This window comes from Numida meleagris, chromosome 19 (genome assembly GCF_002078875.1).
Source record: "Numida meleagris isolate 19003 breed g44 Domestic line chromosome 19, NumMel1.0, whole genome shotgun sequence".
NCBI classification, from domain to species: Eukaryota; Metazoa; Chordata; class Aves; order Galliformes; family Numididae; genus Numida; species Numida meleagris.
The window spans coordinates 5,052,956-5,070,333 of NC_034427.1; the positions used below are offsets into that span (position 1 = coordinate 5,052,956).

General features: G+C 47.3%; 1 protein-coding gene across 13 annotated transcripts in view; it reads left to right on the forward strand.

The window, feature by feature from the left end:
• The window catches only part of RIMS4 (regulating synaptic membrane exocytosis 4), a 51,272-nt gene that overhangs the window by 19,522 nt on the left and 14,372 nt on the right, over positions 1-17,378 (forward strand). For all 13 annotated transcript variants that reach the window (XR_002444210.1, XR_002444206.1, XR_002444209.1 and 10 more), the window contains one exon: positions 9,614-9,755. Coding sequence is in view for 7 of the 13 variants with exons in the window: in XM_021416731.1 (XP_021272406.1) it covers positions 9,614-9,755 (142 nt within the window). In the remaining 6 variants the exon portion in view is untranslated. The remainder of the gene's footprint in view (positions 1-9,613; positions 9,756-17,378) is intronic.

A 17,378-nucleotide genomic window follows, 5' to 3' on the forward strand; every position in this document is an offset into this window, starting at 1 on the left:
GGAAACCAGACCACCTTCTCCCTCTCTCCACTTCCACAGTGGATCAAATAATTGCTTCCAAATGGACGCGAGTTATTAGGCAGTGTGTATAATTAAAGTCAGCTCCTTGTGAATTTGATCATTCATTTCCATAAGGAAAATATGAAGTAATTACACCCCAAGCTGAACACAAATCAAATGCTATTCTAAGTGCAATTCTGCACTGTGATTGTAGTTTCTGAATGACATTAGGGCTCTGTAGCTTCACGCCTGCTAAAGAAATGTGGCTATGCTCTTAATTGTTTATAACAAACGAACAAAAGATTGCATGACTCATTCATTGTGTCAAGACCATTGCTCACTGTGTTCATGCACATGTGGGTTTGACAAAGTGGCTTGCTCTTAGAAGAGCTTCAGTGGGACAGAAGAGAAGGAAAAAATCTTGTTAAGACATCTGGACTTGTCAGTTCTTTTTCCTCTGAATTTAGTCTGTACCAAAACTAAACTTTACCTGCCCTGAGGACTCGGGAAGGGCAGAACAGTGTCTTGCAGAGCTCCCTGGTGTAGCAAAGCGTGGGCAGGGCAGCTCTTTCATCTCATGCCATCCTTCTCTTATAGTGATGCTTTCTAGCTGCTTTTTTTTTTTTGTGTGTGTGAAGTCACCTCATTTTCGTGATCCTCTTCTAAATTGAGAGGTATTCTGCAGCTCAGGCTCATTCATATTTCAGACCCTGGACTTCAGCAACGTCCTCATGAGGAGTTATTAATAGTTTAAGATGGATGGCAGAATTGGGACAGTGCTCTGGTTCAACACTCTTGTAATTAAGGAGAAATCCCGACCTGGCCTTTATAACTTGGCTGGGCTGCTGGAGGACTTCCAAGGGCAGGGACACAGATCTCTGCCTCTGGCCCTCCTTCTGCAGTAACAGCAGGAAGGCTCTGGCATGGCCCTGGCAGACAAACTGTAACCGCTCACCCCTCAGCCTTTCTTATTTTCTCCATGCCCAGATCTCATAGCTTGCAAAGTTCTAGGTTTTGAACTTAACAAACTTTGCCTTAAAACACTCGTTGGAGGAAAACGTCAGATGTAGTATAGCAACTTAATAGGGAATAAGTATTGCCATGCAGTGGTTAAATAATTTGTGTTATTTATTGTTACCTATTGCCTGTGGCTGAGCCACACGTACCTGTTCTCCAAGCCCAGCAGCTCAGCCTTCCTGCTCTCAGAGTGCACTCGGATAGCTGACCCCAGGGATGGGCAAGTGCCAAAGAGGAACTGTTAAACTCTGGGGGAGTCTTAGACCACAAAAGTCCAAGAAGTGGAAAGAATGGATCTCCTCACTGCTGTGCAATGTGTATATGTAGCTTAATGCATTATAAATACCACAGTAAGGATTTTTTTTTTAATTAATCTTTGCTTGAACACTTGACGAGAAGGTGGAGAAAGACCAAGGACGTGTCTGGGAGCTGCAGCATCAGCAGTCCTGTGCTTCTCTGTCCCTGGAGAGCTGGGCCTGCAGGCAGAGAGTGCTGGGGTCTCATTGGTAAGCTGCTGAGGAATTGTTACAGCAGTGAATGTTCTGCGTGCATACGGACACGTCATTTAATCAGACTCCTTCCTGTGAAGCATGGCAGACTGGGGGAAGAGAAGGAGGCAGCGTGTTCTATTTTCTTACAAAAATGAAGAACCAGCCATCAGACAAAGGTATTCGGATTCTGCAGTTGCACGCAAAATAGAGAACCATGGAAAGAATTCTGAGGAGTCAGATCTTGCTGCAAGCAGTTCCCCCGAAATACTCTGGAAGAAATGGTCGGTTTTCATAGTGTTATGGTACTGTAATGTTTTTTAGTGGTGAAAAGCATAAGACTTTTTTTTTATTACCATAGTCAAAGACCTCTTTAAAGGCCATTGGCAAGTGGGATATCTGTGTTTACCTTCTGCTTTCTTAGCTTTGTCTCTTCTGTCAGTGAAGGAGAAGATCTTACATTTTCCTGCCTACGTGCAATTTGTTGAATTTTGCAGAATTCTTTCGTTAGAAATCTCTAAATAAGAATTTTGGCCACTTAATTCTTTCTTACGCAGATGAATTTTCCAAAAAGGTCACATCATTAAAAATAGCGTTGTGGAAACTGTTAGTTTTCAACCTCAAATGGAGCAGAATAACTGTATCATGTTTTCCGAGCCTAACATTCACAAACAGATCTCAGAAGATAGGCCATAAAACCAGTGGTGTACCGGTGCTCCACCCCATCTGCATTCGGGGATAGCATCCTGCAGGTGGCGGAGGCCTGCACGTAAGGACCTCATGAAGACCTGCAGCCTCCTGTGCCTGGCAGGAGAGGTGGTTTTGCTGGCACGAGTCTGGGCAGAGTGCAGCCAGTGCCTGCTGGGATAGGGGAGAGAAGGCAGGGGCAAGCACCGGGATGGGAGAAGGAAGAGTGATTGTCCTTTTCCAGCCACGTGAATGTACTTAATCTACACAGATTAAGAATTAATGTGTTAAAATATATTTTCCACCCCATGGAAGATTTTCTGTTTCATTTGGAGAGAAGGGTGTAACTTTGTTAGCGGCTGAAAGTAGGGCAAGGGGAGCGAAGCAAGCAGCCTGATTAGTGCCCCTGTTTATCCCCAGCCATTTTCTGTCATTTCTGGTGGATTACTCAGGCTGTGATGATAGTCTGGCATGTTCCGGAGCACAGTACAAACTGCCTCTCTTTAGGTGCTCATAATTCACACTCCATTAGGATGTCGACGTTGGGAATACTTGGCAGGATGTTAGAGCTTGCCAGGCATGATGAGGTTGAGTTCATCTCGTTAAGCTGCTGACAATCCAGTGCGTATGTCTTTCTTCCTCAGCAGCAGGAGAGCAGCATGGCTTGCTCTGAACACAGACACTGATGTGCAGGCCTGCGATGCGCACCCGACAGGTGCAGCCGCTCTGCTCAATGCTCCTGGGCTGCACAGATGTTGGATGCTCGTGCTCAGCTGGGGGAGGATTTATTTTTTTCCTTTTGTTCCGAACAGTGCAGTTATTCTATTAATCTCAGAGCTGATTTGTGGTCAGAACCTCATGGGGTGTGAAGGTCGCCCATCCCTGTGTCTTTTGCTGTATGCCCACAGGTGTGCCAAAGGGCAGCAGCTGGACTTGGGACCCTTCTTCCTGATCTCAGCAGGTGATGGCATCCAGATGGGTGCCCGGTGGCTTTCCTTTTTCAGCCCCAGACTGATTTACATCATCTCTTCTCTGGGGCAAACCTCCATGAAGACAAAAGAAAGAACCCCCTCTTAGCTTTTGACCTTAAGAGTGAAGCTAGTGGCAGTGGAAGATAGAGCAGCTTGCAGGACTCTGTCTGAGCCATGGATGCAGCAGGCACGCTGCTGTCTCATTTTTCCCCTCATCTCTGCAGATCTCTGCTGCTCATCTCTTCTACATGATCCACAGCATGCTCTGAAGGGTGCATCGCCTCTGTCAGATGGGTTTTTCACTGTGCCCCTGCTGGGGCTGTCGATCCTCAGTGGTGTCTAAGTGTTGCTTTGAACCCAGGTTTCATTCTGGAGCAGAGCAGATAATTCCTTTCCTGACGAATCCAGGTGTGAAGGCAGAGAGCTGAGTGTGCTCAGGTCAATATCCTGCAGCACGCAGGGATGCAAGTCAATGCATGCTGCTTGGCTTGGGTAAGAACACAAGCAGAAATGCATCCTCTTTGCTCAGGCTTGGACTGGTCCTGCTGGGAAAGGATGGGCTATTATTTTGTCCAGAGCTTTGCAATAGGAGCAAGTTCAACCTGCAAGTCAGCATCCAGCTGATTTCCCTTCCTGATTTCCCCCCTTGCACTCCAAGTTTGCGAAGGCAAAAAGCCAGTCAGGCTGTTCTGACAGATGCGTGAAGTGTATTGGGTGGCCTCACTGGTGCTGTGGGTCATGTGCTTTGGCTCTAGCATGTTCTGTGCTTGGAAGCAGCTGGTTAATTTAGGAGCAAAGCTGATCGAGTTGAAATTCAGTCAATTCCTAATCTAAGGGTTAAATCAATAGCAATTAATTCTAAAGTGTAGGAGGGCCTGTAGCACATACATCATGCTTTTTGCGTTGGTAGCATTCAGCAAACAGAGGAGAAAATGAAAAACAAACTGGAAAGAGAAGGAAGATACCAAGCACCTGTGCGGGGGGGAAAGGAAGCAGCAGGAGGTGATGAGAGGTGATGTAAGGATAGTGAAAGGGGCACGCTGTCCCTCAAACGTCAGCTCAGTAACCAGCTATCGTGGTGTAATCCCGGGTGATAGTGCTAATTATGTAATCATGACCTTGGAATGAGCTATTGCAGAACTTGCATAGATTTTCAAGACTTGATGTTCTCCAAGCGCTGAGACCTGTCAGTCGCAGAGAGAAAGGGCTTTAACAAGTTGTGTTAGGTGATATGGAGGAGAGGATGAGAGACGGTCACCGTTTCCTTGGGGAACAGATAGGGGCTTTTTTACTGTATTTACTTCCCACCCCCAAGATGAAGGTACATGCAGCTCTGGGTGGAGGTCAGCTGTATCGCAGGAGCTGCATCATCCTCGAGATGCCTCTCAGTGCAGTTGGCAAATGAAAATGTATTTGAGGAAGAAGATACTCCAAAGGATGCTGTGCACCATGGCCACCTCTCCATCCATCACCGATTCGTTTAGAAGAAACTGCTGGTTTGGTGGTCTGATGTCACTCCTAGACAGAGCTGGGAGAATCATGAGAATAAGGTTTAATTAATAAAGAACAAAATGATGGAAATATAATTAATGTAAGTCAAGAAAGACTGAGGAAAAATGGGTCTTTTCAGACCTTTTTTTCCCTTGTTATAGTAGAAGCAGGTATCTGGGTAAATGTGATGCATATGTAAGGGTTATGTCCTAGAACAACATGACCCTAAAAATGTGGTAGTGTTAAATAGACCACAAACTTTCTTCAGTGCTCAAAAAGCACTTGGCAAGGAAAATCCTCTAAGACAGGAAGCTGTGTTAAAGGTCTGCTGCTATTCAGCATTTTCATTTGGTTTGGAGCAAACATATCTGACTAAATTCACAGGCGACGTACATGTTGCCAAGATAGTAAGTAGTACTGAGAGTAGGTGAGTTACATAGAGCCGTATAGACAGTTTGCTAAGTTGTCTCCTTTAAAATAAATGTTTTTTTTTGTTTGTTACCTATCTCTTAATGTCATGTTCTCCAGGGTCGTAGCAGCAGGACAGACACAGAGTGCACAGCATCCAGGTGAAGAGTGCTGCCCTGCCAAGGGCTTGCTGTGGTCTGGGAGCCACAAACAGCAGCAGCCAAGATGAGAGCACCAGCTGAATTTTACCTCCGTCCATTTTTCTGTGATAAAATGCAGTCTCCAGTTCTGTGCGCTTGTTCTCTGAAGGGTGTTTAAAAGCTGGGAAGGTCATTAAAATGATTCAAGGGCAGGAGGAAAAAAAAATGCCAGTGCATGAGAAACATAAAGAGCTCGGTCTGTTTAACTTGTCAGAAAAGATTGAGAGATGACTTGATTATGCTGCAGAAGAGCCTTTCTAGTGAGAACACAAAGCAGCCCTCGTGGTGAGGAAGGGCATTTAAAAGCTGATGGCTGAGAGCTGGAGCCAGGCAAACTTCAGTCGCATCTTTAAATATCAAGCAGTAAAATAGACTGCACAGGCAAACGGCAGATTCTGCATCTCGCTATCTTCCAGTCTGGAGTGGATACCTTTATAGAAGATATTCTTTAGCTAAATGTGAGTTGTTTGGCTGAGCGGAGCACGAAGTAGCAAAATGGAAGCACCTGCCAGCACAGCCAGCTTGGCAAAGGGTCTGCTGGTCCCTTCTGGCGCTTAGCATCCGTGTGGTGCTGGGTGCCTTCGAGCAGAACATTTCTCCTTCCCAAGGTCATTCTGAACCCAGATCTTCAGCTGCATGCTGCCCTGTGCACTTGCCCAGCTGCATAACCCTCAGTGTTCACTGCTTAATTGGAAAAGGTGCAGGGAATAAATCTAGAGGCGCTGCAGAAGATCACAATACCACTCTTGTAACAATGAAGACGAATGGTTTTGCCAGGCAGCGCTCCGGGTTTTTGTCATCTACCTGTGTGATTTGCAAAGCACAAGACTTCAGCTGAGGGAGGAGGCACAGCCCTGCGTGACTCTCTGCATTGGCCAGGGGAGGTGACCATTGCCTCTGACTGTTTTCAGCCTGCAGACAAGCAGTGCAGGTGTACATAACTGTTTTCATTCTGCACCAACTCTTTCTGTGTATGTTGTTTCTGATCTGCTCTTCTCTCCTGACTGAGGGAGGTAAAATAACATTCTTGTTGTGTTCTGACCATAGGCAGTGTTTGACTGAAGGGTTTAGGCAGCTTAGGAGCCTGTCCCCTATCTCTGGTGCTCATGGCGTGCCCTTAGCCTGTTTCAGTCTTGGTTTGGGCTGCAGTGGTTTGGAGCTTGCCTTTTTGGCATATCACGTTCAGCCCTTTCTGTTCAAGGGATATTTCTGGCAAGAAGACTGAAGGAGAACAAGGCTGGAGAAACTTTCTGTAAAGTGACAGGAGGTAGTTTGTTAGCTGCAGCAGTTAATGTGTGTCCATGCCTGGGGAGGAGGGAGGGATGAAAGACTCTTGGTGCTGCAGTAGCAGCTCATCCTTTGCATCTGACCCACTCCTGGTTGTTTTCCAGGGTTTCTCCATTATCGTTATCCTTTTTTATTTTAAATAAGAATATCTATGTGTCATAGCTGTGAATGTGATCAGGAATATTGGAAAACTGCCCACATGCAGGGAGCCAGTAAGAGCAAGTGAGAGCAGCTCAGAATTGCCTGTTTCCCTCCTCTTATTGCCCTGTGCCCTGCTGAGCATGGTGGCAGAGGCCAGTGTCAGTGCCCCAGCCTCCAGCTTTGAGTCAGCATGGGTGACAGAAAGCAGCAAGCACACCTCGGCTTACTGTCATGCCATGTTCTGCCCCAGGCCACTGTGTTGGTCTCAGATGCGGATGCATAGTCTTCTAAGCATGCATGTCTAATTAGTTCAGGGAATGACAGAATTGTAGGGGCTGGAAGGGACCTCCAGAGATCATTGAGTCCAACGTCCTGCCGAAGCAGGCTCCTTAGACCAGGTTGCACAGCTCAGTGTCCAGGAGGGTCTTGAATGTCTGCAGAGAAGGAGACTCCACAAGCTCTCTGGGCAGCCTGTTCCAGTGCTCCATCACCTCTCTGTGAAGAAGTTCTTATGCACGTTTGTGCAGAACTTCCTGTGCTTCAGTTTGTGGCCATTTCCCCTTGTCCTATCGCCACACAGTGCTGAAAAGAGCCTGGCCTCATCCCTTTGCCTCCTGTACCTTAGATATTTACAGACATTGATCAGATCCCTTCTCAGTCTTCTTTTCTCAGGGCTGAACAGACCCAGGTCGCTCAGCCTTTCCTCATAACAGAGGTGCTCCAGGCCATTTATCATCTTCGTTGCCCTCCGCTAGACTCTTGGAAAGAGATCCCTGTCTTTTTTGTATTGGGGAGCCCAGAACTGGACACAATACTCCAGGTGAGAAATCATCTAGAGATCTTTTTTCACCCAGGCTTTTTAAGCAGATGTTCTATGTCTGGGCAAGTGAACGTGTTTTCCTTGTTTGATTTCTACGTGTGTGTCAATTAGTCGTTTTGGATCTGCTTGCCTAGCAAGGCTCTCATAACAGCTGACCCGGCAGATGCAGAAGGATGTGAGCAGGGAGCACTTCCCTAGAGGTGGGGTGGGAACTGGCAGACGTGGATGGAGGAAAGGCTGTTTGTGGAGGTCAGTGTGAGGAATGACAAGGATTGTCAGGTCAGCCTGCGGGCTGTGGGGTGTTCTCTGAAGGGAACCTAGAAACCCCATCAGGGACCAAAGCAAACCATACAGGGCTTGTCAAAGCCGCATCAAAGGGAGCAATTCTGCAGCAGCTGGGGAGGTAGGTAAGGCTGTTTAGGTTTTGCTTTTGCTGATGCCTGTATTAATGTTCTTGCCTGAAGGTTTGGAGTTTGAAAGCTCTTTAAAAAATATCTGCTTTAGGTTTGTGTGACTTCCTGATTTATACAATACGCTTCATGCGTTGCTCTAGGCAGACAAACAATACAAACTGTAGTTAATGTTAACGCAGAACATATATATTCTATTCCGTCAGCCCACGGGGACATGCAGGCACATGCAGCACCATATGTGGGGATGGCAGCTGGTACAGTGCCCTGGGGCCAACGTGCTCACCCAGCTGGAAACCTCGGGGTACTGGAGGAAAAGGGACTTTGTAGCTGAGTTTACAGAAAAATTGCTGTCTTTGCATTTCATTGCAGGTAAAATAGGAGAAGTAGGATTAGAAGTGTTTTGAATATCTTTCTTATTTTTATGAAAATGCCTGTTAGATCAAGACCCAAAGAAAAATGCGTTCAGGTCAAGTAGCTTGCTTACATAAGTGAGTGTTCTGGATCTTTTAGAGAGTTTCTTAGAGATATCCTGGTGTTTCTCTAAAGTGGCTGGGAATGACTTATTCTCTTCAATATTTGGGGAACTTGAGTTCTCCAGACTCAATAGCTACGTCATTTCTTCTGCGGGGGGTGCTAAGAACCTGGTGGGTTGCTGAGAGCACTGTGACTTAGCAGTGTTGCATTCCCTCCTCGGTGCCATCAGAGCCTGCTGCAGTGATAGCAAAAAGTAAGATAAGGGAAATAATGGTGGGTTAGAGGTTTGTTGCCTGAATCCAAATCAGCAGATGGACACCTTTCAATGGATTTAGATATTCCACTTTGTTCAGAAGACTTGGAGCTGATGTGGTGCAGGATGAGTCCTATATGTGGGATGAAGGTTGGAGCTTCCTAGCACCAGCTAAAGCAATTAATAGTAATGATATTCATTACATGTTCGTTACATAACGTGGTTTGTTCTAAGAAACAGACTGCTAGAGAAGAAGGATGAAAATAGCAGCTGTTAATTTCAGAGGGCTGAGCCTCTGAAGGCTGCACCCAGGAGGGAAGAGATCCTCCTTAATTCCCTGCGCTCTGACCCAGGGAGTGTGCAGTGGGAATGGTGCTCTCTGTGGGGTTTCCTTGCTGATGCCATCCCAAGTGCCAACATCGGGGAATGTTTTTGCTGTACCCATCTATTCTCCTCTTGTCCATCTGGGATGGTTCCTGCCTTCAGCACTCTTGGTGCTGCCTGGCCTTCTCCTTCCCTGCTGACGTGGGGCAGTGGCTCTTTGCTGCTCCTCACAGTTGCTGTGGGATTTAGGAGATGTGTCAGGGCTTGGTCACACTGCAAACCTCGGTCTGCCTGTGGATATTGTTGCTTGTCCTCATGAGTTGGGTAGCTCTGTGCGTAGAGCCATCTTGCGTGCCTGTATGCACCTGGGCTCAATGCATAATTAATTGGTATAAATGCTTGAGGTAGGTAGGGTGGTATGTATATTTTGAGTCTCTGCTGGGCACTGGCTTGCTGGATGTCGGGCTTTGTTCCAGAGATGGCTGGGAGCAGTTGAGGAGGCTGAGTAACAGAACACAGTGTGAGAGCGAAGTGCTGCCAGGCTGATCTTCTGGAAGGCCTTCTCTGCTTCTTCGCTCTGTTACAGCAAAAGGCTCTGAGCACAATGGCTAACTGCCCCTTCTTCTCTTTTGTTTCTAGATGGGGATGGTCGGAGACTCAAAGGAGCCATCCAGAGGAGCACAGAAACAGGGCTGGCTGTGGAAATGCCCAGCAGGACCGTGCGCCAGGCCAGCCACGAATCCATTGAGGACAGCATGAACAGCTATGGATCGGAGGGGAAGTAAGTCACCGAAAGTGGGCTGGATGATTGCTCGTGAGGTGCTCTGCTCTTACACCCGTTAGTTTTCCTCCAGTGTGATAGATGTGTGTGTCTGACTTGTTTATCCTGCGGGTATACTGCCCATCCAATTAGGGCAGAGCAAATCGCTCCTCTTCCTGCGTAGCTGGCACATACTTATAGCTGTTTATATACTTTTTTAAAGTGTCCTCATTATTCTGAGCTGAAGCTGATACCCATTACTTTTAATGGCTTTGCCTTTAGAAGAATAATTCAGGGTGAATAACTGAGGCTCATTACTGGTAGTAAATTATAAGCCAGTAGTCTTCAGCATTGCTCAGTAGCTCTCTGTTTCCCCTATTTCAAAATACCTTTTAGTTTTGGGAAACAAAAAAAGTGTGCAAAGGTGATGAAAATGATGCAAGTGGCAAAAAAATGATTCTGATGCTAAAGCTTAAAAACCATTTTTACAAGTTTTTGTTAACAAACTTTTTCTATTGGATTTGAGTTAGTGTCCTAAAAATGTATTTTAGAACTGGGTTTTGACCCCAAGAAGTTATAACTCACTTTGTTGCATTAGTAACTGAATGCAAAGCATCAGGATGGAGAACTTCAGGGACTGACTTGTCTTTAGTTCTGTTTTCTGTATTTCCATTATTTGAAGCCATATGTGGAAATTATCATCATCTGATTATGACAGCCATTTATGGTAATCTCAGAAGTGGGTAAAAAAAACAGTATTAAAAAAGGGTAGGCAATATATATCTCAAGATTCCATGTTTCTGGGTATGAGACCAGAATGTTTACACACCTGAAACGTGTTCTGATTAAGCCTGGTGCCATGCTCGGCTTCACTCTAATACACACTCTTGAGTCCCGTGTGATATTCCACATACACTGCACCAGTAGAATACCAGGGTAGTCCAAAGGCTCCCTCAAATAATTAATGCAGTTCTGGTGTTAAATAAGTAACAGGCTGTAAATTAAGAGATACTTTCTTTAGCTTTGGAAGTAGGCTAATCCTGGAAAGGCATCACAGGTCTGTGCTGAAGGTTGGAAATAGTAATGAGGCGCAGGCTGCGATAGCAATCTTGTCACTCTGAAGCCATGATGTACTTTATCTCTTCAGTGAGCTGTTGTCTCGGGGGATGTATTCCATCTACACCACCACAGTCCTGTGGCTTGGAGTTCTGCCTCTGCTCTGAGATTCAGAGGATTGGTGATTAAGTTCAGTCCCTTGGCATTGTGGGGCAAGAATTTGCTTTCATGCAGAGTGAAATATTTTTCCCTTTGTATTTACATAGCTTATCCTCCAGGGAAGGGGTATACTTCTCTGTATCCTATCCTTGCATATGCTGGCTTCTTTGGCTGGTCTTTCCCTGGAGAGAGGATGTTTCTGCCAACGCAATGCTGCACCCATACCAGCACCCTGAAGGCAAGCAGCATGTAGCTATCAGTGTGGCAAAGAATGAAAAACCCTGCACTGCAATCCAAATGTCTTTATTAGAACATGTCTGACGTTTGGTATTCAAACCTGCATCACTGCTGGAGCATCCTCACCAACCCCTGTGCCGGGATGGGATGCTCCCTGCTCTCACTTCTCTGAAGTGTGCAATAAGGGATTCCTGGATTCTTTGTTCCCAGGTGGGATAATTGATCTTGTAGAGCCCGTGGGAATTGTGGTCATCTGTCTGAACCACGGCTGATAACAAACAGGACTGTGAGTACAAGGAGCTTGGAGGACCCTGTTCTCCTGGAACGTGGTGCAGGGGGAGTTTCTTTGCTTTCTTTTCCCATGGTGAAGAAAGGAAGTGTTTGGGGAATAGCTTCAAGGGGCAGAAATTTATTCTGCTAAATCACATTTCTCTTGGCTTCTCCTGTTTGCTGTAGATGCATTCCCAGGGAAGCACAGTGAAGATTCATATGACTGTTAGCTGTGGCAAGTTTATTTTCTTTTCATTGCTGGGTTTTGGCTCACGCAGATAGTCCTAGGCCGGAGGCTGTCAGAAACCAGATCTTCAGCAGCATGAGGTTACCCTGGTTCCTCCTACCCATGTACCTCTTCAGTATGTACACAGGAGGGAAGAAGATGGATTCAAAACACCATTTTCCAAAAGAGCTTCTTTCCAGAGTTTGTTGTTTTCCTGATCCTCTTCAATTTAAGGACTAAATGACAACTCCCAAAGTTGATCCACTGAAGTGAGCAAACATTTCAGCAAAACTTTGCTACCTGCTCTCAGTCAACCAACTGTGCTCTTAAAAGATGATGCTCAGCGGCTGCTGTTGTGTTCACTGCCGCTTGCTCCAGCTGCTCCGCTCCAGCGCAAAGAATCACGATCGAAGAACTTTATATAGTGCATGATTTTGAGCAGCACTGCTCAAAAGCTGATCTGCAGGATGTGTCTCCTGGAATGTGAGCTCATACAGCTTGCCAGGGAGTGCTGATGATGTCAGTGCACTGCTCCACTGAATTTTTTGCCATAAAAAAAAAACCAACAACTTCCCCAACCACGTTACTCAGCTTTTATCCTGCACAGTGGTTGCGTACTAGTATAGGAAATTAATATAGTAAAACTCAATGTGAGACCTTATAGAAGGGAAAGGTGATATTTATTTCAAACAAAACTGTTTTCAGTCATTCAGGCTTCTAGATTTCTCCCCCTGGCTCCATGTGCCTGCGCCAAGCCTCATGCATCGGCATGCTCTGCCAGCCCGGGTTGCATGCTGCAGGGACCAGGAACACCATCTGTCTCGCCCTTACTGTGGCTTCTGAGTTGTTCTTCACAACAGACTGGTTCTTGGACGGCTTTTTTACACTTTCTAGGACTTGTATCTTATTACGGTGTGATCTTTCAGCTCGGAGTCTTACTTTCTTCATCCTCCATAGATCACACACAGATACTTCCATTCAGAATTCATCCGGACCATCCTTCCTAGTGGTTACAGATTTCTGTAGCAGTATTTTCTGAGTACATATTTAGCAACCTGCATGAGAGGGCAGCTCCCCACGTAGTATGTGCCTTCCAGGCAGTCCCATGGCAGCACCAGTATCACCACAGGGAAGGAATTTGGCAGGGGGGAGTAACTCTCAAATACACCTTAGGGATTCAGCAGCTCCGTCCTGGCTCTTGCACAACCTACATCTTGTTTTGGCTGAGTTTTGTTGCAGCTGCACAAGACCATTTGCGACATTCAGAAAGCAGCAGATTCTGGACTTATGTATAACTTACTCCCGCCAACCACTTTTCTTTCTGAAAATGGAGCAGAAAGACAAAAATGGGCCTGGAACAAAAGGCTGCTAGCTGCTGTGGTCCCTAATACATGCTACTTGTCAGGTTTTTTGTTCTTGCTGGCTACTGCAGAGATGATTAACTTACAGAGAGCTGAGGTGATATTTGCCCTAGAAAGGCCCAGCGGGTGACGAGGATCAAAAACATTGAGGTGTGTTCTTGTAATTGCCGAGATCAGCCTGCCTGTCCAGCAAGGAAGCTTCTTGTTAGCCACATCATTGCCCCTTTTCCCATCACAAGATCACCTTACCTGCTCCCCCTGCCCTGCTGTGGTGATGAGCTGAAGGCAGCTACCTGCTGGATGTGGGCATCCTGTGCCTCTCGCTTGTGTTCTGGCTCTTGCTGTGCCTGCAAACCACAGCTTGCTCTGATTCTCCCATGGGTGTCTGTGAGGGAGCAACCCCAATGGGAACTAGTTTCTGTGCTGCCTGCCTTTGTCTGCTTTACTGTGAAGCAGGAATCGGGAGGAAGCTGGAGACAGCACTGATGTGCCTTGTCACCACCTATCCACCTTCAGGTTCTCTGTCCTTCACCCGGAGATCTGCAGTGGTACCACTGTTACTCCAAAATCACAAGAACGCTTGATCCCTAAAAGCACCATCTGAATTATTCATGTTGTAGCTATTCACAGAGTGCCTCTTTTTTGGTGTTCATAGCCAAGGGACTTCTAGTCTCTTTTATGACAAATTACCTTTAGGGCTTTTCTTTTATCTGAGTCTTTTAAAAGAAGTGTGTTGTTAATACAGTTCTGGCTGTAGGAAACCAAGACCCGGAGGTCTTAAGCTGGAAATCAGGGAAGGCATGGAGAATTGTTTTCTGTAGCACCCTAATAAATGAGTCAGCCTGTTCAGCAGCAGCAGGTCTCTGTGCTGTTCAGCTTGACCAGCATGGCTCGGAGAGGATGTGCCCATGTTGTCACAGGGCTGAATGCGTGGAATCCCACCTGCAGTGACCAGGGGACAGGCGGAACCGCTGCTGGCAGCGGGTGTCTTTATTGAGTGTGGCTGAGACAAGCTGTGGAACTGGAGCTTGCCTGGTGAGGTGGAGAAGGAGTGGGGGGAGGCCTTGGTACACCATTCCCTGCCTCATTTTTATAGCACAGTTTAAGTGGCAGAATTCATACAGCAGACGGAAGCATGCACAAACGGAGTACAGCGTGTTACAGCACATAAGACAGTACGTCACAGTGCTAAAAATGTTACAGCAAGCGGAGTGGCCAGGAGAGAGCGGAGCTTGTTGGGAGGCAGAGACGGAGCTGTCAGGCTGAGCAGAGCTGTGTGGTTGGTGCTGTGAGCTCCACGTCAGGTGCTGTGGGGAGCGGGGCTCACACATGGCTGTCACAGCCAGAGCAAAGGCTCCTGCAGCACTCGCATCAATTTTGACAGGGTACGGGGCTGTGTGCCCAGGCCCATGGTGCTGTACTCAGATGTGCATTGCAGGAATAATTCCTAATGTGTACTGTACGTATTTCAAAGGTAGGGGCTGGTGATGTTGAATTAACCAGTTCTGCCTTCGTCCTTGGCTGGCAGATAGCAACTTGGCTTTTGTGTGTGATAGATGCTATTCAAAAGAGCAGTGTGGATGATTGTGATCGTTAGACAGAACGTTCCTGCTTCCTAAAATTGGAGTTCTGATGCCTTTTTCTTTCTGCTCAGATAAAATAACTATTGAATATATTATCATTCTCAGAAGAGACTGTTTCTCAATTTCTTCTGGATGAACTATGCCTTCCTGTCCCAGTTTTTTAAAGACAGCTGAAGGCCTTCTTCATGCAGGAGATATTGGATGCGTAGCAAATCTGTTCATCCAGCCGTGCAGGTTAAACCACAGCTGCATATTCCGTTGTGTGGCCGCGTTTGGGCAGCTTGCTTATTGATTGCCACTTTGTGCACTAAAAGGAGAAAAAAAAAAAAAAAAGTGTTTTAGAAAATACTTATGAGAAGACAATAATGCTTTCTGAAGCCCAGCAGTGCCCAGGGCCCAAGCGAGCTCCATGTCAATACTTGGCACCGTGGATGGAGTTCTTTAAAAGTGTGTAACTTCTGTAGGTTTGGGCTGATGGCAAATAGGCAGTTGTGTGGACAGTGTGAATAAATGGTGAAAAGCACAAGGCAGAACGTTGTCTTCTGAAAGGAGCTTCTGGCTTCACGAGTCCTCACCTGGCTGAACTGGAGTGGTGCAGTGCCAAGGACTCAGAGTGTACAACTGTGATGGGAAAGAGTTATGAGGATTTGGTCCAAGGAAAGAGGGCACAACATCTCAGAACACTCTTATTGTCTCGCCAGAACTCCCTGACCAAAGGGGCCTTGCACCCATCTGAGAGGTGAATGCCTCGCTCTGCATTTCTTTGCACAGCAGCTGCTATGCAGCCATTGCAGGTTGGTGCAAGTGACACCAGCCCTGATGTCCTGAAAGTGAGAGTTAAAAAAAAAAAAAAAAAACTGTACCAAGAGCTAAGGAAAGGAAATAGACTGGCTTGTGCTTCACGTTGGTAACTCAGAAATGATGTTGAGGACTGATAGGAAAATGACTGGGAAGGAAAAAGTAAAGCAAAGCACAGGGGCAAACTGTCCAGGGAGGGAGGTTTTCAGAACAGGCTGGGCAAGTGGCTCTGGTAAGGATGCACAGACACTGCTCTGGCCTCAGGGCTGGGCGAGGACCTGGTGACCTGGGGAGGTGCTTCCCTGCCCTGTTCCTTACGAGTCTTGCGTGGTCTTGACAAGTGGATTCTGCAGACATCTGCAGCAGCACAGTGGTAGTACCTGGCATACAGAATCCGAGAAGTCATTTAAAAATAGATGTAGAAAAGAGGTCAGACAAACTCCACACGGACAAGGGAAGAAATCCGTGATACATTTTCCTTAAGTGTATCTCTGGATATGCAGCAAACAGTGGTGTGGCGAGCGGAGCCACGGCTGCAGTAAGAGAGGGATCAGCACAGGTGCTCTGAATTTTCCTCGTGCTGTTTCTTCTGAAGTCAGTGTTGTCCATGGAGGCGTTCAGATCCCGAGCAGTTTACAAGCAAATTTCAAGTAACTCATTCTCTGTCTGAGTACATGTGAAGGAGAGCAGCTTGCTGTAGGGTATCTGACTGCCTGATGGTTGGCGTGTGCATGGGAAAGGCAGCCCAGGAACGGCTGCTACCTTAAAAGAGCAGCAGCTGGCTGGGAGCCTTTAAGCCGCTCTTGAATTACTCTGAAGAGGACAGATTTCACGTGCCCTGACCTAACACAGGAGCACAGTCTTCAGAAACCGCTGCACAGATTTCCAAAATAATCAGGATTAGGATGTTGCGCTTAAAAACTTAACCAAAACCGGGGGGGGGGGGGGGACACAACTACTGGGCAACCTCAACCCCGGTCAGAACGCACACGGATGTCTCCCAGCAGCCCCTGTGTGTGTGCGGGCACCCTTCTCGGGCGGGCAGGGCGGTGCGCGCTGTGCTGGGCTGGGCTGGGCTCGCAGCGCTGCAGGCGCAGCCCGGGCGGTCGTTGGCTCGTGGCTCCCTCTCGTGGCTGCCCGAGCGGCTGCAGAGCAGCGCCTGTCCCCGCTGCCCCCAGCCGGCTCTGCTGCCGGGGCTGTGATGCTTGCAGCGTGGTTCGTGGCTTGCTCTTAGAAACATCCGTATGATCCGTGCGTCTGGAGCGGATTTTGCAGCCTGGGCAAAATCAGCCTCGGGCTGCGAAGAGGATTAGCGTTATTGAGCGTTCTGCTGGTGCTGCTCAGCACAGACCGCGCTGATGGGCCCAGAGACGCCAGCTTCCATCGCACCCTGGGTGCTGCTGTGGCCCTGCACTCCTTGCTTTGGCCCCCTGCGTGCAGCCAAGGCCTTGTGCAAGTCCTCCAGCACGCTGCCCTCGCCTCGCCCTTGTCGCCCCCTGGGTTGCCCCATCCTGCCCACACCTTCAGGTCAATAGCCAGAGTCACATTTACTTAAAACCAATTCCATGGCCAACCCCCTAATCTTTAACTTCATTAAAATCATTCCCAGTCAGCTGTGACAAAGCAGGGCCCATGAATCATGATTTGTGAAAGCAGAGTGCTGGAGGAGAGGTAATTAATTTCTTCCCTGTTCAAAAGGCTGTGCAGCCCTCACTGGGCGGAGGATTTGTGCCCTTTAGACAAGAGGCTGACAGGTGTCACCTGTTAATCTTCTTGGTGTGCTGTTGTTTGGCAGTATGAGATGGTTCTGGAGCAGCAGCCCTGTCCCTGGGGCCGTGCTGGGTATGACAGTTGCTATCTGCAAGTCAGCTGCAGAATGCTCCCTTTTTGTTCCTGCAGCTATTTTTAGCGCTTCTTTTTACGTTGAGATAAATAAATAAAGGCATCCCGTCTT